The sequence below is a fragment of the Cygnus atratus genome, chromosome 2 (assembly GCF_013377495.2).
Source record: "Cygnus atratus isolate AKBS03 ecotype Queensland, Australia chromosome 2, CAtr_DNAZoo_HiC_assembly, whole genome shotgun sequence".
Lineage (NCBI taxonomy): Eukaryota > Metazoa > Chordata > Aves > Anseriformes > Anatidae > Cygnus > Cygnus atratus.
The window spans coordinates 70,767,054-70,787,387 of NC_066363.1; the positions used below are offsets into that span (position 1 = coordinate 70,767,054).

The 20,334-nt window shown below is 39.4% G+C and overlaps 1 protein-coding gene across 2 annotated transcripts in view; it reads left to right on the top strand.

The window, feature by feature from the left end:
* LYRM4 (LYR motif containing 4) overlaps positions 1-20,006 on the top strand; it is a 94,146-nt gene extending 74,140 nt beyond the window's left edge. For both annotated transcript variants that reach the window (XR_004780754.1, XM_035560317.1), the window contains one exon: positions 19,640-20,006. Coding sequence is in view for 1 of the 2 variants with exons in the window: in XM_035560317.1 (XP_035416210.1) it covers positions 19,640-19,702 (63 nt within the window). In the remaining variant the exon portion in view is untranslated. The remainder of the gene's footprint in view (positions 1-19,639) is intronic.
* Positions 20,007-20,334: the final 328 nt, after the last annotated feature.

A 20,334-nucleotide genomic window follows, 5' to 3' on the forward strand; every position in this document is an offset into this window, starting at 1 on the left:
CAGTTGTACCCAGTCTAGCCTGGAATCCTAAAATGAGCTGCCACTGTCTCAGCTGCCTGTTGTTGATAACGGGGTGTGTTGGCTCAAAGAGTATTGGCTCTTGACCGATGCTGACATTCTATACAGTTTTTCATGAATTGTCATTTAGGGTGGCTTGCTGGGGGTAGTACTTAAACTGGGGGTGAACTGCTGGTATACTTTTCATGTTAGGACCTAGAAGAGCTTTTCTAACATAGGTAGAACTGAATGAGCACTGGCAGCAATAAGAAAATTTCCTTAGACCATGTTTTTCACATATACATCCATGAGAGGGTTTTAATACCTTCCATGGCCTGTTCCACCAGTTTTTTCTGACTATGATACATTCTTCTGGTCAAAATCTGGAGCCTTGGTCCTGGCAAACAGGAAGGAAATGTGTTGGTGTACGCTCTGGCCTGAGGTGCCATTTTGAAGTCCTGCTTTTGTTACATTCTGTATACGACTCCAACTGGTCAGATGCCAAGCTTACGTTCAGGCAGAATTTGTTAAATGGGCTCAACCTTAGCAGAGATACTCACTTAGAAGCTGACGTAAGAACTCAAGAGTGTTTTAGACACACACTTCTGGTGTTGCAGATGCCACCACCACCACTTACTGTTCCCCTGTTCATTTTTGTTCTTGTTGCTGTTATACAGACTGTTGATTTTTAATCTCTTCAACAGCTGACATACTGTTTTACAGTTTAATCATTCTGCTGCTATCCTTGCAAACCTCTGTGTTTCCATAAGGCAGCAACTGTCAAATATTAGCCAGGATTTAGTTATTTACTTTGGCTCTTTGCATAAGGCTAAGACATGCTTTCTATCTTTTCTGAAAGATACATTTACTGTCAGGGAAGAATGGATTAAAATGTGTTCTTTTTACTTAAAAACTGTTTGCACCCTCCTTGTCTGTGAGTACTGTCTTACTGTAGGTTGGCCCTGTAAAGAAAAGGGAAAGGGGGGTGTCTCTTTTTTATTTGTTATTAAGACATAGGAAATGACAAGGTTCTTCAACTAAATCATCTTTCTGGGCATTTAATGAGAGTATTTAATCTTTTATTATAGAAGAAGGCTACTGTTTTATTTCAAATACATTTGTGCAAATGGAGAATTTGAAAAAGTGGAAGTTCTATAGTGTAAATTGTCACAAGTTTATCTCGGGAATCACTGGCAATGCTTAAAACTGAAGGTAAGGCTGACTTATTCACTTGTCCTTTCAGACTTCAAAGTCTATCTCGTTGAGTTAGTTATGAAGACTGCAGTTCTTTTTTCTTTTTTAAAACGTGTCCATTTACTTCAGCTATGATATGGTTTTGAAGACTGAAAAAGTGCTCAGAATTTCTTGCAAAGAGAAGGAGAAAGTATATTTTTATTAGATAAAAATGTGTGAGGAAAAAGAAAATTGCTGAATGAATTAACACTAACTTTCTGTCATTCTTTTTAAAATCTGGGTTTGGACCAGGTGGCTTTTCTCCTTGATAAGAAAAGATTGTCAGCTAGACCTTTGGCACCATTTGCTTTATGCTGTGACTCTATTATACTTCAGGGAGAATATTTTGAACCAGACAGTACAGTGTGACAGCAGTGCAACCATGTCGTCTCAAGGAGCACTTGGTGACTTGCTTGGCAAGGCAGCACTGTATAAATGATAGCCTCAGCAGGATTCAAACTAAAATTCCTTAAAATGTTATCCACTGCAACTCAGTTTATATCCAGAAGCACACATTCTTTTTGTTATGATTTTATTACTATATCAGTTTATTATTTTATTATTATTATTATTCAGTACTAGTTTTTTCAGCTTGTATTTCTTAAGCTTGTTAGGCTTGAACAGTGTAAAATCAATATTTCTGCTAATTAAGGTGGTTTTGAGGAGCAGATAATCAAACAGTATAGTGAATCATTAAAAACTTACGTGCTAGTATTGACTGGCATTATTGGCACAGAGTCCAAAAGGCCACGGACCTTCCTTCTTATATTTTTCACAGCAGAAGCAAAACACTCTAAACACTGAGAACATCAACTTTTTAACAGTAGAAAGATGTCCGTTCGGATGTAAAAGGAAATGCAGTGTGTTAATGTTCTGGGTGCTCATCTATAGTATTTTCCTTCCTAGCATTTAATTTAGCAATAAGTGGTATCTGACTTCAAAGGGCCTTACTTTGTTTTGGAATAGATGGAAAGTTCCTGCCACTTATGAAAATAATGGATCATTTTCATTTTATGTCAGTCTTTGCCAGTATCTTTTTACCCCTCAAAAGATGGTTTCTTCTTGTCTGACGTTGAGCCGTGCCTTGTTTTATTTGTTTGCATTCACTGTGGCACACTGCTGCTGCTGGCTTCTGGCCTTGTCCGTGGGTGTTGCTGAACAGGCCTGTAAGTGACAATGTGCAGTCACCTCAGGAAATACTTTGTTCCCCCAGTTCCCATACCATCAAACTGGAACACTAGACACTGTAGAGCACCATTTTATTCTACACATTTGACTGATTTTTGCTTTAGGACCCCCTGCTCAAGGACCTAGGGTTCCCTGTCAGAGCTTCCTCCTGGACTGGTTCCCCCCATCCTTGCTTTTCTCACAGAAAACAGGTTTCTTGCATGAATAAACTACTCAAGCTCCATTACATACAAGTGATGCCTCTTCAGCAAGGTTACTTTTACTTCAGCCTGCATCATGTAAAGGGGCTGCATGTTTCTGTAAAGGAGAGTAGAAGAAGAGAAATACTCAAAAAAAAAGTATTCACTTTTCAGGTTTGAAGTATATATAGTAATCTGACTTGGGCCAAGGCAAATAGTGTATCTGCTCAGACTCTTTCTCTCTATGCTTTTTTTTTTTTTTTTTTGCTAGACTACTGCTTAAAGAGTTGCTGTGTAGTTCCTCATGCCCTTGGTGCCGAAAGGAGACTTGGCTTCCTTGTAGAACCTAGGTGTCAGAGTTTGGGTGGGCAGCAGGCAGAAAGATCTGGGGAGGAACTGTGTCAAGGATCATTTGAGCTACAGAAAACAATAAATGAGTTCCCAGTGTATTTCCTGAGAAAGCTTCTCCCTCAAATGGTATTGTAAGTTGTTATTGTCTAGTTGGAAGTTGAAAGGAAAAACATCTTTTGATGCAAGTATGGTATTTATCATTCTTGTTTGTAAGACCAATTTCCTCGGTTGGCACGTGGAGTTTTCTAACACTTGCATAATTACTCAGGCAGGCTGTGGTAATTAGGGTGAGTTTTGTCCGTCTCTTACAACGTCCTTTAACAAGTTAACATTTTCCTCTGTGACTGAAAGAAATCGATCTTATGTCCCATAACATCAACACTGCAAGTTCAGCTCCTGTGCTGGGTGCTTCCTATCTACAGATGCTGAAGAGCTTGTATCTAAATTTAGGGAGAAGGGTGGGTGTTTACCATGCTTCAGAACATGGGACAAGCTACAGAAGGACTTTGCAGGGGATGAGTGGCCTCTGTTTGAGGCTGTCATGTGTGGATCTTGCCCTGTGTCGAGCAGAAGGTGATTTTAGCCAGCACTTGAAAGTGGGGGCCAGTAATGAGAGGGAGGGAAGTACACAGTCACTGCACCAGGATCTGAAGTTTAAAAAGAGACTGTGAACATTTCAGTTTATGAAATCTGCTTGTCTGTGTTGCTGGGTCTCATGGCTCAATTGTCATGATTCTCTTATGAGACCTTAAGAGGTCTTGTGTTAGCTTACACCGTAGTTGAAGCATTTTACAACCTCTCTCTTCCAAACTGATTCTCTGGTGTCTAACCAGAAAGAACTGCACTTGACACTGTTACCTTTCCTTCAGAGAAGCTATTAATTTGGGTTTCTCATGTAGGTAGTAGTTCCTAGTATCTTAGGAACTTGTGAGAACTTAATATCTTTACCCTGTTGTAAAAGTGAGGTGGCAGCTTCAGAAGTTATTGCCAGCAGAAATGCAGACAGTGTAACCATAAAACCCTACCAGGCTTGGGAAAATGAAGTGAAATACCACTTGAAAGAAGTGGTCTATAACTGAGTATGCAGTTAAAGAATGAGTTTACAGAGGTGAGAATGTAAATGCTCAAAAATCAAAATAATAAAATTTTAACTTATTAGTTAAATTTGACTTGGATGCTTGCAGTTTAAAGAAATTCCTAATTGGAAGGCATCCTAGGGTTAAGCATCCTCTACTTCTGGCTGTTACTCGTATTTTTTTCCTTGTTGATATATATGAATGTATCTATTGATTGGATTGTGAGCTTACTACAAGGTGAGAAGCATTAGTCTTTAAATGCCAATTTGTACAGAAGATCCTATGCACCAACTTGTAGGATTCTTTATTATTTTATTTTTTCAAGAAACATAATTCTTGCTGAGCTGAGAGCTTTTTCTTTGTATTTGTGGGCAGTAGATATTATTGTACCTGGCTTAGATTTGCTGTAGGCAGTGCTGTAGCGCCTGGAAAATCTGTCTAACTGATTTCAGGAATGGCAAGAAGTTGTCAATTAACCCTAGAATTATACAGCAAATTAGCAAATGTAGTATCCTGATAGTAATACATTCTCTGATGATCTGCTCTTTTAATGAAACTATAAACAGATCCCCAACAATTAATCCAATGTTTCGGACCAAGAGTATTGTCACATAATTAACTCTTTAATTTACCCAAGGGATTTTATCAACCTGCTTTCAATCTGCCCAGGTGACTGGTGTAAAGAGCACTAGGTCAGTTGGGTAGAAAAGTCCAGAGAAGGTGGCCATCTGCTTTCCCTTTTGGACAGATGCTGTCAGTGGGGAGCCTCCAATCTTAGGGAACCATAAGACTGAACTCTACGCATGGTGCAGATGTTGTGCGGTTGTTGCTGGGTATGGGATAGGAAGCTGTTCTTTCGCAAATAGTTACCAGCCCTGCAAGTGGTGGGAACAGTAGGGGAAAATTGTACGGACAACTTTCATGTGAATTCTACCACAAATCTTCCCAGCATCTGTGCAAGTAAGGGCAGATGTTTTTGTTCTGACTATAATTTTGACCTGGAAGAGCAATGAAAGCCTGTGGCACAACCACAGTTGTTACCATTTTTACATAGTCTCAGAAAATCCCCTCTGGTGCTAGATTAAACAATGGCCTCAGTTTTGGTGAATCAGCACCAAGCTAATTTAAGACTTTTCAACAGTAATTTATACAGATTGTTCACAATGTGAATTTTGAAGCAACAGACATCTAAAAAAAGTAGTCTTATCTTTGGGGTTAGCTAAAATTGACTTTCTCTAAAACCAGTACTGGACACAGCTGGAATTGTTTGGCAGTGTCTGGCCATTACACCATGAGCTGCTGAATGGGTTGAGAAAACCACGTGACATGATCAGAGTATGAGTGCTTTCACACGTGCTCCAACTCTAATGCTGTTAAAGTGTTGGCCATACAAGAAGAATTGATGTCTGCAAGTAAAGTATACCAAAGGACAAAAAGTTCACGCACTCAGATGTAGTTGGGAAGAAATCAGTTTCCACAGATCCAGTTGCAAGGGCAAAACAGACAGAACTTGCTGGCAAAAAAAAAGTCTTTCTTAAAAGAGACAGACTGCCTTCCTCATCAAGCTCTCTCACAGCAAGGGATAACTGATGAACACAAGAAAAGAACTAAGTTTCTTTTCTCACTAACACTGAAGTAGTGTCCTCTTCAAGTCACATTTAGGTATAGGCCAGACAGGTGTGTAACAATTTTAAGGTAGAAATGAACTTTCTGGAACTCAAAACCATCAGGTGACCCAGTATCATCTTCCTACTGGTTTTATGGCAGTCCCCAGCCCTGAGCTTCACAGGATACAAGACCAAATATATATCATAAATAAAAGAGGGGAAGAATGCTTTCCTTTTCCTGTTAGCCACCAAACACTGGAGGTCACCATGCAAGGTCATGCTTTATTTATTCCAAGGGTCCACCCTGGTACAAGAGACTTTCTGAACCAGATTGGGGTAAGTAGGCGCAGCTGGACACCCTGAACATCACTCCTAAATTTTGTTGTGCTCTGTTCTTAGGGAGTCCCTTCTGCAGACCAGTCCCTGGCAGTGAAGTAGCTAGTGCTGTTGTGTTTGCTTTTGAGAAGAGGTGAGCCTCAGTGCACTTTTCCTTCCATGGTCATGAGGACTTTCTTTTGCTTTCCCAACAATCCTGCAAGATCTGCATTGATAATAATAAGAGCAGTCATTCAGGTAGCCTTTCCCTAGATGAACCAGTTTTTACTGTCAGATTGGTTGCAAATGTCAGTATGCTCTTGCAGCTTGTCTAGAATTGGTATCACTCATTAGTCCTGCTTTCACTGCTCCTGGCCACACACGTTAGCTGGTTGAGTAGTGCTTCCATAGGCTGCTGTCCTCCTTCCTGATTTCTGGATAGTTGTGCATAAAGGAAGGTATCTCCATGAGGAAGCTTGAAAGCTCTCCCAAGAGGAGAATCTTGCTGAGCAGCATGAAGAAAGTAAAAATAGAGTGACATTTTTACAAGTTCTATGGCAAAATGAGTAGCCTTCAAGTTTGAGAGTTCAACAGAAGTGCACAGTTTATATCCTAGAACTCATTGCCACAGCATGCTGAGGAGGCCAGCATGTGGATGGGTTCAAACACGGGTGAGACAAATTAATTGAGTCTTTTATCACAATGGTATGAGTGCAGCTACATGGACGGGAAGTTGCCAAAAGGTTTTGGTCGCTGGAAGCAGGGGAGGCATTCCAGAAGAAAGATAAATATGTACTTGTCATGTTTGTGCTGCCTCTCTCAGAGGACCTGTTGATGACCAGTGGTGGGGACAACGTACTGGAAAAAGCTCTGAACCCACCCAGAACAGCAGTGCTTCCATTCCCTTCTCTGCCATTCTTTACTCTTCAAAATGCTTTGGGAATCATAACGTTTGTTGTCTGCCTCTACAGATGGGACCACTTCTGTCTGTGATGGTGAGAGGAAAGAACTGTCACACTGTCCACCCGGGTGGGTGCTCCAGTCCAACCTGACCCCCTCTGTTCTGGAAAGGAGGGATTCATTTATTTATAGTATTTAAACATTCACAGTAATACTAGCGTCACAGAAAGATTTTTCTCATATTCTTCTGTGTTTTTAAAAGCTACTTAAATTTCAAAGAGGGGGATTTCCACATACAAAAATTGTTTTGGTCAAATGAGCCTGATGGTTCTGTACATACACACTAAATTGTCAAAAATATTTGAGCTGTTCTTTTAATTTGTGGATGAGGTTTCCATTGCTTGTTTGTTTTATAATTCATGTATTAGCCAATCAGGAAATGCAGAGTTGAAGGGGAAATTCTCCTTCAGGAAAACTAGACTGCTTTAATTTAGTCTAGAAGAGACATGGAGGAAGTCTGAAAATTTGTCACTTGCAGAACACCATTGAATTAAGTTAGAGGCCCTAAGCTAGGCAGATTTGGTTACACTGTCTTGAATTCTTCTTGTTATGAACAAGGATACAAGTCAAATACCACAGTAAAACCAGACCTTGTCTTAAACATGGATTGACAGGAGGGACGTCTATACATAAGCCTCAGACATCCATATGTAAGATTGGAAGTGGCCTGCAGAGGTCTCTGGCCCAACCCCTGCTCAGAGCAGGTCCAGGGAAAGCAGGTTTGTCCATGAAGTAGTGAGCAGACAAACTGCGAACCGCAAGTTGAAATAAGTTTTTCTGTGTGTTGTATAAGTCTTAAAGTAAATTCCTGAGTTTTTTTTCTGTACATCTAGTGCTTCAAGATGGTTTCAATTTTGTTGTGATTTTAGCAAAACAGAAAATTGGTGCGTTACACAAGAAAGTGAGGTCCTTAACGCCGCAGTCTTCTCCTCCATAGCTGTGAGAGCGTATCACCAGTTTAATTGAAAGAAAATGGGAGTATTCTTAAGATACACCGGAAGGATATTATGCCTTAAAAAATAATTTTTCTGCAGTGGATTTTTGTGTGATATTATCTGCATTGATGTGTAAGATCTTGTATGTGACTGCCTTTTAGAAAATACTTGTCAACTAAAAGCATCCTTTCTGGTATCACCTTGATGGCTATGGCTCATGAGGCATTAGCCATCAAATAAGGATCATCTTTTCAAATCTGGGATTGTAACTCTAGCATACGGACCTAATTGGATTTAGGAACCAGAGCAGAGGAGATTTGTTTCAGGGCTAATATGACAGTGCAGCTACATAGTGTGGTTTTGTTTATTCAGTTGTGCATGTGTAGCATTGAGCAGGAGCAAGATACCACATTGGTTAAGCAGTAAGTGGTTAAACACAGTACTTAGGATTGCATTTTTTTAAGTGGGATTTTCTGAAATGTCTTTTGAAGTGCCACAATGCCATCTACTGGCTCACTTTCCTGTGTTTTTTCCCAAAAGGGGGTTTCTTTTGTACTCATAAGGCTTATATGGTATTTTTAAATGGCAAAGTAAATAATCTGGCACAGAATGAACAAGACTTTTTTTGTAATGTGTATATGTTAAGGAACAAAATACATTGCATATATTAAATAATCACTTCTAATCTCTTGCCAGTTAATCTTACTCTCCTTTTGTTAAAAGTAACTCTGAGATGATTAGTACTTCAAGGCACTGAACGGATCTCAGCTTTCTGTTTATATCCCTCATAGTAGCTTTTGTGCAAGTTTTTTTCTCTCTATAGTCAGTTAGTTTCCCTTTTTGGTTCAATGTTTTCATACAGACATGAATACTAAGAAGTATGTAACCTGTCAAGATAGAAAAAATGAGAAGTGTCATGTCAGAAATTATTTCAGATGGAATTTTCCACTGACAAAATCCTAGACTCAATGTACTCTCCCTTAATCATCTGTTATTGTTTCGCTGTTGTGTTTTTTTTTCCTGAAGTGTTTTTAAACAGTCTTTTCAAAGTTTAGCAACAAACTTCCAAGGACCAAAGCTTCATAGACTTTCTAACAACTTTTATAGAGAGGTATGTATTAGAAATTTTTCTCAGTATCAGACTGCTCATAAATGAGCTGTCAGCAGTTACAAGAAGTTTTGATGGGTTCTTGTTCCTAATCAGTCTGCCTGATGCTATCTGTGGAGTAGCCCTCCATCATCTTCTGCTTGCTGCCAAAAGAAATGAATAGGCAAATGTAAAAATAATACCCTGAAAAACAATAGGAACAGTAAATATGGGAAAGCACTGTTATTTGTAGTTTGATTACTTGCTTTTCTTGAAGATATCTTGGAAGTTTTCCTCACTAATTGGTTATTTTGTCTTCCTAAAACAGTCCTTCAGTTTTAATTTGGCTTTCCCCCTCCACATTCAGTTTTTCATAAGAGAAATGTTTCATACTCCTGCCTTTCTTCAGTCTAGTGAGGACAAGGAGAAACATTTGTAATGGCTTGTAATTCTTTGGATTGGTTTTTAAATGGGTTTGTTACTCGCTGTAGTATAGCTCCAGAGTCATTCGAGACAAAACAGCCAGAAAAAAAAAGTCCTGGCTGCTTCCTAAATGGCATATAATGAAGGTAAGTACAGATGCCTCTGCCCTTTCTGGCCTTTACCCTTCTCTCCCTCTGGCATTCAGGAGGTCAAGCATATCTTGCCAGCCCCGGTTATTATCTTGGGGAAGCTGTATCCTGCTGGCAGCTGTGGGATGTAGGCGCTCCGTGTCTGTGCTGCTGGAAGAGCCCCCCAGCATTTTTCCAGCTGATAGGGGGTGGATGGAGGGGTCTGTGCCTGTGCTGGGGGTGTTCAGGCTTCAGCTGGGTTGTGGCCATCGGCTGGCGTGCTGTACGCTGGGAGCAGTGAAGCTGAAATGATTGTGCTTGGCACCCACCTTGGGCTCTGTCGTACAAATGATCCCTGTTGGGAAGGTTGCGCTTGGGAGCTCATCTCATTCGCAGCACGGGCTTCCCAGTCGTTCCCCAATAATCCACCCACAGGCTGTATGGCAGCTCTGCAGAGGGGAAAGCCCTCCGTGGCGCTCCCGTCGCTGTGCTGCTTGCTTTTGGACAGCATATTTTGTTTGAGGAATGCTCGAATATGTCCTGTGCAGAAGAGGAGAGGTTATTCCCTGGCTATATTTGGCATAACCGCTAGCCTCTCGCTGCTAATTGTTATCGCTGCTGAGAAATACCAGGGCGAGCCTCTGCGTAGCGTGACAGTAAGTAAGGGAGATCTGGCAAAACCAGACGAGCAAACATGATTATTTTATACCAAGTTTTCTATTAAATCTTTTTATTTTTTTCCTGTTAACTGTCCTGTGCTATTGCAAAGAAGGAAGAACTAATTAAGCCAGTTGCTGAAAATGTTTTGCCACCCACACTAGTGAAAAGAACTGTGTGTACAGAATTAGCTTTTACCAGCTGTGCTAAACCCAGTAATTTATCTTAGCCAAAAAAAAATAAAGAAAGAAAGAAAATAGTGCTGCTGTAGTTTATTGCAATTAAACAAGTAAGTGTAAGATACACCCTTTATCCACACATAGATATCTTCTGCTCAAGAGCTGGAGGGTTTGCAAATAATTATTTTCTCCCTCGTTAATTCTTTTTAATGTTTGTGAAAAGGGCCGGGCTGAGGAGCAGTGGAAAATTAACTCATTTGTGCATGGGACGCATTCAACAAGCAAGTTGCATGTGAGCTTGCTGACTGAAGAGTGGTTTGATGAGAGGACACAGGCCAAAATCTGAGCCTGCTCAAGCCTGAGGGCCTGGCTCCATCCCTGTGCGGTGCCGAGAGCTGTTCGCCTCTGCACTGGAGGCAGGGAGGGTGACTCCTGCCCCGGGTATGCCTGGTGCTGGGTGGTGAAAGGTGCAGGAGGACCGCAGTCTCCACACCTTCACCTGCAGCATCTTCTAGAGTGATGGAGTGGTACCCTCAGTTTGCAATTACAGCCTCTGCTGTGGCTGCCTAATGGCATTTTTTTGTCTTAGGTGTTGTTTGGAAACTGAGCTGAACCAGAGAATTTGTCTCAGGTTGTCCATGCTACAGTCTTTATACAGTAATAACACACAGTCACAAACCTCGGCTGAAATTTGGCAAATCCATCCTTAGCCCTAAAACATCAACATACTTATCTGCTCCCTACTCAGGGGTTTGAAGAGTTGTGACGGTCCAGGCAATGTTTTTTCCAGCTGAATTTCCAAATGCTGAAGTCTTTCCCAAGAGCTAGAGGGACCGCTTCTGGTCCCTTGAGGATGTGAAAGCAAGCATGTTGTGTGCTTTATACAGCTTCCATTGTAATGCTTCCATTTAAAAAAAAAAAAAAAGAGAAAAGAAAAAGCTCTTTGAAGTGCAGGTCACATTCAGGTGCGGGATTTGGACTTGGAGATACTAAAATGCAAATGACAGCTGAACAAGAAAAAAAAAACTTTGGATATCCTCCATCAAAGAGAGTCAGATAAACAAGGAAATTATCTTTGTGATTCTGTCAGGAACAGATGACTGTAGTTTAGTAATATGTTAGAATTTTGCCAAAAACGGAAGTCTTGTTAATGCAGAAAAATAAAAGCTCTTACTCCTTTCCTAATACATTTACAGATCAGCTAAGTGCTGGATTAGCCTCAGCAATAGGGACTTGACAAGTAAATATTTAAATAGATGAAGCGCTACTTTGTGGGTGAAGATAGAGATTAAATCCAAAGCATCCAACAGAAAATTTATCTTGGAAATAGGAATATATTTTCTAAAGATAAATTCAGCTCTTTCAAATTTAATTATGTCATTTGAATGTGCACACAGATAAGCTCAGTAGTCATGTCTGAGGTATGTGTAAGGTAGCATCAGTGCAGAGAAAGACGTGGGAACATTAAAGTAAGTTGTTCTTTATGTAAAAATAAGTTTAATTCTTATTTTTATCAAAGCTTTAGTTTTCTTGAAGGACAGAAAAAGAGTTTTTATGTGTCTTAGGTCTTGGGAAAGTGTATGGGGTGTAGGATTGACTTTTTCTTTTTTTCAAAATGTTGAAAGACTTTGAAAAGGTACTAAAGCATCCTTCAGCTCTACAAAATTCAGTGTACCTGGTGCCATCCTGTAACCAGCATGAGCAATTCAAGTGAGGATAATCTGGAGTCTTGAAGCAGACGTGTATGATAATAATAAGCAGCAAATAATTAAACTGTGGCTGATACACATTCATGTAAAAATTCAGCAGCTCGCTGCGTCTTTCACCTCCCAGAATAAAGCACCAATGGGAGATAAAAATGTATTTTTTAAACATTCTTGTGGCTCAAAGGCCATTAACAAAATACGGTATTTTACTGGATATAGTGCAAAATACGTATTTTGAGAAAGTGGCTGTTGTATGATACTAATCAAAAAAGTAAGGCAGGCACTCCCACTGACTTTGGTTAATTTTGTTTATGTAGCTGCTACAAAACACAGGATTCTCTTTGTGTGGCTTGGGCATTTCCATACCAAATGTGTCAGCATTACCAGAGTACCTGTTACACCACACTCAGTGTTATCCAGGTCTTTGCCTAGCTCTCTGTATTTTCAAGTACCAATGTTTTGTATACCTTGTCTTGCCACGCTCAGCATCTTAGCCAAGTGATTCTTCTGTTCTGCATGCTATGTTCGGAAGAGCTCAGGCTATATTTTCTCCCCCTTACCCACTGACTCTAGAAAAGCTGCTGCTTCTGCACTTGGTTTTCTGAAGAGTTTGATCTTCTCTGTGGTGGTAGAGGTTTCATATATAAACGAGAGAGATAAGGCAAGATACTGAAGTATGATAGCAGGCAACAAATAGGAAGAGGAGAGGTGTGTGCCCAGCGATTGCCAGTACATGGAAAGCAAGCAGAGATCTCTCAGGGTCAGCGAGCTATCTCCAGGTTAGTCTGCAGATCTGTTTCTTCCTTGGGTGCATGTCATCTCAAACCTGCACCTGGCTGTTTCAGCCCCAGCTCAGTTGCTGCTTGCACTCCTGTGACCCACTCTGCCATCCATAGAGGGTCACCTTTGCAGCAGTAGAGGGATGCCTCTTCCTCCTTTTCTTCCCCCTTTGCAGCAGGCTGCTGCTTCTGCCACCTGTGGTATTGCCCCACGTGCTTTTAAGATGGCATTTTGCCTGTCACCTTCACTTTTCCTGCAGGCCAAGAGGCTTGGAGGAAATAAGAGAAGTGAAACAGTGTGACTTTACTAAAGGAGCACATGATCTTGTCCACTTGTCTTTCCAATGTTTTCCTTTCTGTTTAGGACCCTTACTTGTTATTTCAAGCTATATTAAGTGTGTAGCTATTTGGAGCAAAGGCCATATCTGTCATGTCCACTTTGTCTGTAAGGATAGCAGCACGTCTGTGTAATTTCTAAAAAATAATAATAATAATAATAATAAATCCTCTTTTTAGTAAGAAATAGCATCTAAAAAGAAGAGTATCTTGCAATTGTAGTTCATCATACACTTGTGTATATATGTATATATGCCTACAGTATTTTGTGTTAATCACTGCTGGATTAGATATGATTCTCTGCTGAAGAGTATCTCTTTAGGGGGACCCCCAGAACAGATTAATAAAAGCACTAAATAAATACTATGTGTGATGGGCTGAGTAAAAACGTGCCAATTGTGCTTACGGTTCTAGCAAAACTACATAATTTATCAATATGAAGAGAAATAACTTTCAGAGAAATTCTTGACTATTAGCTAGTTTACTTTACTTCACACCTTCTTTACTGAAAATCGAATAAATGGTTGTTAAGTTATTTTCCTGCCTTTTCAAAAGCTTCCTGTAGCACTGGCTGTAGAAGATGTTTTGGCTCAAAGGAACAAAGAAAACAGCACTTGTAACACACAGGCAAAAGCAGAATATACAACGTCTAACTTCTTAGCATCATGCTTCCCTTCACTTTCTTTCCCATTCCTGGAACAAGTGGAATCACTGAAAATGAAAAGAAATGTCTCCAAAATCATATAATTTATTCTATACTGATTCCAGCTCAGAAGAACTGAGCTGTAAAGAACCTGTGTTTAAACTGTCTTTAAGGAGCCAAATGCAGTTTTTTCATCCCTCTTTCCTAAGCAAAAATAAATAAGTCTGCTGCTACAGCATTTAACATCAACACAAAGATTTGGTAAAGCACTGAACAGTTATTGATGAGGTTTTGGTTTGCTGTTTGGGTTTAATTACTATGAGCCACATTGGTGTATTTATTATTGCATTACAAAGTCATTTCAAAAATTACTGTCTATATTTGTATAAAAGCCATTAAAGTGGCTTTAGTTAATATGGAAAATATTTATGATAAAGTGTGTTGTGCATAACATATCTGATTTCAGGCATGAGAAAAAAAGATAATTCTTTGTAATTACAATAATATCCACTTACTAACATTTGCAATAGGATTGCAAATTGGTCAACATCGTCCAACAGGAAAGATAGTAGGTAAACAACTTATGACACTGGCTGGCTCTTACAAGTAATCATTATTCTCATACATTTCTGTTATTGTCAGTATTCACTTAATACGCATTTTGTAATCGTGGTGCAAGAAAACAGAAAAGGGTGAGTTCTTCGTATGGTGTTAGGGGCCAGGATCACCAGCAGTATATGTGGTATGACTGTGGAGTCATCAGTGACTTTTCTTCCTAGTTGAGGTTCAGCAGTGTGCCTGTAAAATAAACCTGTCAACTTCTCAGGTGCAACAAGACGAACCAAGCTGATTTAACATGTGTGTACATGATATAGGTACATTAATAAACAGGACTTTCTTTCCCTAATAACCATGAAAACGCTTGTGTGATTCCTGAATGTAGTAAGGGAACTATTTCTTCCCTACAAGCAAATGTGCAACAAAAGAGAGAAGATTGCTGTGTTTATGTAGAGATTGTTTTACATATATGTGTGTGTGTGCATGTGTATGTACATGTATATGAAATAACCTATATATATATATTTATCTGTATATAAACGTGTTTAATATGCAAAGCCATCTGTGGTACATCAACTTTAGTTATCATCTATGTTTCTTGAAGAAAAAATAAGAAATGTTTTTTTATTGCTTCCATGATGACTCTCTCAGGAAATTGATTTTTAAATAATTGAGAGCTAAAGGAATTGCTTGCTTATGACGTTTTCACATTCCAATGTTGTGGTGGCACTTTCACGTGTTCAGACCTTGTCTTTACCAATAACACGATTCTACACAGAGCAAGAATGTTATTGCCATCTCCTGTTAGGCTGCTCCTGCTTTTGTCTATCACACAAAAATAAAGGGTGTGAAAACCTGGGGCTGGTTTGCTTTTGTGGGCAGAATATTGCTGCTGAGAGATTACTTCAGAAACTCTTTTTAAATGAGGAAGAGTTATTAAATAAATACTGTTATTTTTTTGTTTGTTTTTACAAATGGGGTGATGCATAGAAGGGACAGAGAAGGGAAACCACATGGGAAGCATTCAAGGGTAGTTTCTCTGGGCACCATCTCATCACTCGATTAACAGTTGATTTAAACAAACACACAATAGAAAATAAAGTTTCTATGGGGAGATTTGGAACTTAATTATGCTGCAAGCAGAGAGATTAATAAACACCCAAAACATCATTAGGAGAAAATACTTTATCTTTTGCTCCATTGAGCACTCTACTTGCTTCCCATACAAATCTTATATTGATTTTGCTTAGAAAGGGATGGTAAAAGATACCATTATAAGTGTCTGTAGTCATATTGCATTAATTTACATGAAAGCATACGTGATTGCAATTAGGAGGATGGTGATTTTTGCGTGCTGGGAAACTCAGTCAAGGTATGTCAACATCTAGCTCTGCAAGGTGCTAAGATGCTGTCAAGGTTTGAGACCTAAATTGGTGTTTTCCCTTCTTAGGTGTCAGTCCTGCTAAGAGATTATATTCTTGTTGTTTTGACTTTGAATTTGTTTACTGATGCTGTGGCCATCCTTCTTCAGAGCCACCCGCATGGCTGTACACTATGGCTGTACGCTGCCTCTTCCTGTTGGATGTTACCCTCGCTCAGATCTGCTCCGTAGCAAATTCCCTGAGTGGTTTTAGGGCTTTCTGATTGAAATTTGTCAGTGACAGCTGACGCAAGCAGGTAGCTAGTGGTTGGGAGACTGTCAGGTTTGGCAGGAAGATAACGATGAGTAGTTTGGGGACAATGACAAGAAATATCTTGTTCCGCTGGCTCAGCAGGATTTGTTAGTACTCACAGTTTATTTACCGCTCAATTACGTTTCTGTCAATTACATGGGGAAAAAATAGGCACCTGGCCACTTTTGCCCTAAGGAGGATAAAATGTGGTACTGGTTATTAAAGTGGACAGACATTTTGAATATAGACAGAGCTGCCAAGGAAAGATGTCACCGTACTTTTCAGAGCAGAACCATGCCCTCTAAAAGGACTGAGGCAAACCAGAAAAAAATTAAAACCTGGTCACCTTGTTTTCAGAGCTGCACAAATACTAAGCAGTGCCTTCTCGCTCAGCTCTGAGCAGCAAACTAAAATCTTCATGCCACCAGACATGCCATATACCTTGAAAAGCTGAAGAAGATCCATCAGTACGTAGCAAGTGGTGGCGGTGGGTCTGCAAGATCTAAGCCCCTGGCTTTGTCAGACAGGAGGGCAGCCCCTGGGATTCAGGCCCAATGTAGCGGTATGGCAGGGCTGGCCATGGAAGACTGCATGAAATAGTTTAGTTCCTTCCTGGGGTCACTGCTGCCAGCCACAAGCAAAGGAAAGCACTTGTTTATAAGTGAATGCATAAACACCAAATAAGAAGCAGAGAACAGTTGTGCTATAGGATGAATCAGTGCTTACTGTTCAGTAACTTTTTTCCCCATTTGTTGCCCCGCTTACGTCCACTGACAAATCTCCTTCTGAAACCATGGCTTGTCCTGAGTTCAGGTGGAAGGCAAGATTAACTTTTTCACATTCACGAGAAAAAAAAAAGGACTGTATAGAATAATACTAAAACTTCAAACAAGGATAAATTGTCAGGTTTTGAGACCTGGACGCGTCATGCTTATTTTTAAAGTAGAGAATTTTGCAGGCAGAATTGAATCATCAAGTACAGACTCATCCTGACATAGAAGTCATTCAGTAAGATCTGAAAAGCAGCTTTATACTTCTATTGATTGTCTTTTCCTGATGACAGAGTGGTTCTTTATCATGCATTCTTTCCTGCAGAATCAAATTGCACCATTACCTTACAGAGGTAAATAAAATCACGGGCAACAAGGTTGCCGAGCAAATGGTAGAGCCTTTTTCCACAACAGTTTCCTGTGATTAATGAAAATGCTGTGACACTGACCTCTGTGCTGGCTTCCAGCCATCTGCCAGAAGAGTAAATGGCATGCTGTGTATAAACTAAATGCGCATGCATGGTGAAGTAAGAATACGACAGATAGCTGCTTAACTCTTTAAAAGCTTCAGGGGAATGATCCGTGGTGATGCTCACTGTTGGAAAGCTTTCTTTAGACTTAACTTTCGTGAGGGTGTGCTAGGAATTTTATTTCGATTCAGAGGGTTAATGAATGTCCATGTGTCAATACTGCTGCAGTCTTTCTGCTGATGCAGTTGATGTTTATAGTGTGAATTTTTCAACAGCTATAAATGGAACATGTATTTGTTTTGTCTGAAGTGCATGGGAAACAGCGAAAAGCTTGATCATTACTTAAGAAATTTGAGGCTAGCGGTTTTAAAAAAAAAAAGAAAAAACTTAAGTTTCAAAGTTCAGCTTAAAATGTTATGGAATAGATTCTGGAAGTGAGGCAACAGCATGTCAGCTGCAGCAGACTAGCAAAGACAGAAGGGCACAGCGTTACTGACTGTACACTCTCTGAAATGTGTGCAAACCTGTGGTTTGTTAAGGGAACAGCTCAACACACACATCTGTGACTTTATTGTGTTCAAGTCAAGAGGTACAGCGGTAGATAATACCGCCTCTTGGCACAAGGAGAGAAAAAACAGCAGCTTTCATCTTTCTCCTACAATGCCACGTGCCCTGGCTGAGTGTGACTGACTGAGAAGTCACGTATTCAGCCTCATCCCTCTCCCTGGTGGGTGGAGAAAAAATGGCAATTCAAGTTTCAGCATTTTTGTAATCTCTCTGAGCCTCCCATTAAACTTGCTGCGCTGTGTGGGAAAGGCTTAAAGATTCTTCGGGGTCCAAAACACACAATACAAAAATCAAGTACTACAGCATGGTTTGTGGTAAGGCAGCAAGTGAAGTATATATAGCCTGCCGTGTAACCCTGAAGCAGTGAGTTCCGTTTGATGACGCTTGTTGACAGCTTAACATTTCTGTCAGTAACACATGACACAGTTACGTATGGCCTTTGTTTTAAATACTCACTATGCAGCATACTTCATAAGGAATTTCAGAAATAATCAGAATTGTTCATATGCTGTTACTGACTTAGCTCCGAGTGCCTCAAGAGTGGAGTATTTGCTGGCAAGGAGAACTGCTGTTCCTTTAAGAATGGCTCGTAAGTCCTCCTACCTAATGAATATTTCAAAATTAAAATCAATGTGTTACATGTTTCAGACAAGGCTGTTTATCAAGATTAAATAGTTAATTTCCTAAAAGGCAATATTATCTACATTTATGTGAGCGTGGGCATATATGAGGAAATTTAAGACCTGCCAGGATTTTTTCCCCTCAAAAATAGGAAATGAAAAATGCTGAAAAAAATATTTCAGTATTTCTTTCTACTTTGAGAGAAAGTATAGTTAGTACAGTATTAAATTCTGCTACATATATTCTGCTTCATGTAATTATGCACCTGCCTTTTTTGTCCTACTTCCTTAATTAAATATAACATTTTCAGTGAAAAGAACACAGAGCTGCTGTGTACCCAGGCCTTGGGGAGAGAGTTAGGGGCAAGAAATGGCATAATCAATATTAAAAATCCAACTCCAAATTTTATACTTTTAAAATAAATGTTGTCTTCTCCTGCTTATGTTAGCCTACTCACATGAAACTTCTTCCTTCCACATCTCAACCGTTGAGTAAAGAGCTGTGTGTGACTGCTGTTGTTGCCAGCTACAGTTTACCAGTGTTACGATGCAGGCTAGAAAAGGACAGGAGGAATCAAAAAACATCAGTGTTGCATTTTAGTTATTTTTCATTTCCTCATATCACTGGAAAGCTTAAATACATGAAGTGTGAATAGCCTCTCATGGTCCATCCCAGCTTGTGTAAAATGTTTCTGATGAACTAACTGTACAGGTAACTTTTCACCATTTGTGAGGCAAAGAAATCAGGGTTCCAAGTGAGCTGGAAAACAGTACCCTACCATGCAATTTTTATCTAGGCTCTCCACCCAAAAGCGTAATCAGAAATACCTGCTGATAATAACTTTTTTTTTAGTTTTTTATTTTATCCTTCTTTTCATTTTTCTGAATATGGAGGCTGTTTGCTTTTCTTCTGTAGTGACTTCTAATGTTAAAGTGTGCCTTTGAGCAGTATCCCTCAACATCATTATTTCAAAATCTTATATATGCAGCTACTTTACATATTCATTATTTTTCTTAAGGCCTAGGGTGATGAAAAATATTATTTAGAAAAAATGCTTATAGGAAAATGTCATTATGAAAAAGCATAATACATGGGCTACTCACTTCATGGTTAGTTTTTAATCTCCTTTGTGAAGTTGAAATTATAATTATATATGTTTACTTTCCAGTTTTGGCTTTCTAATATTTTGATTTGATTTCAGGTTACTATTGGCCAACTGTATTCCACGCAGAAATTGGTTATCGAGAGTCCGGGAAACACATAGCTATGAGAAGACTGATCCTGAAGCAACACTGGACCATCTTCAGCATCTTACAGTGCCACATATAGATGCATAAAGTCACTGCATGTCTGAGGTTTTCTGTTCAGCAAAAGAAATGTCTGAGAGACTCTGTTTTTGGCAACCAAAGTACTATTTTCTTATGTTTCACACATTCTAAAATGTATTGCTGTGATTTACAATAGCATGTAAGGTAGTCCTGAAATCTGTTTGCTTGTATGTCCCATGTGATAAAATAGTTCCTGCCCTAATTTGGCAATAAAAGTTCATTAAACTACCTGTAACCAGATACATTCTTCAGATGCTGACCTTTTCTCTCACTTTGCACGAAAGATGTGTTAGATTTAAAACCCTTCATTCAGTTACTAAGAGTAAATTCTTACTGATCCTATTTCATTTAAAAATGTACAGCATCTGAATTAAATCACTAAATACATAGTTCATTTTAAATATTAAAACTGTATGGTATGAACAGAGCAAGAACGTTCCCTGATATTTCAGGAGTTGACATAAAAGTTTCACTTGTTTCTTCAGTTTGAGAGTTAATAATGAGTTAGCAAGAGTTAACAATGCGTCTCACCCTACCTGTAACAACGAATAGATAGTAATTTATATGA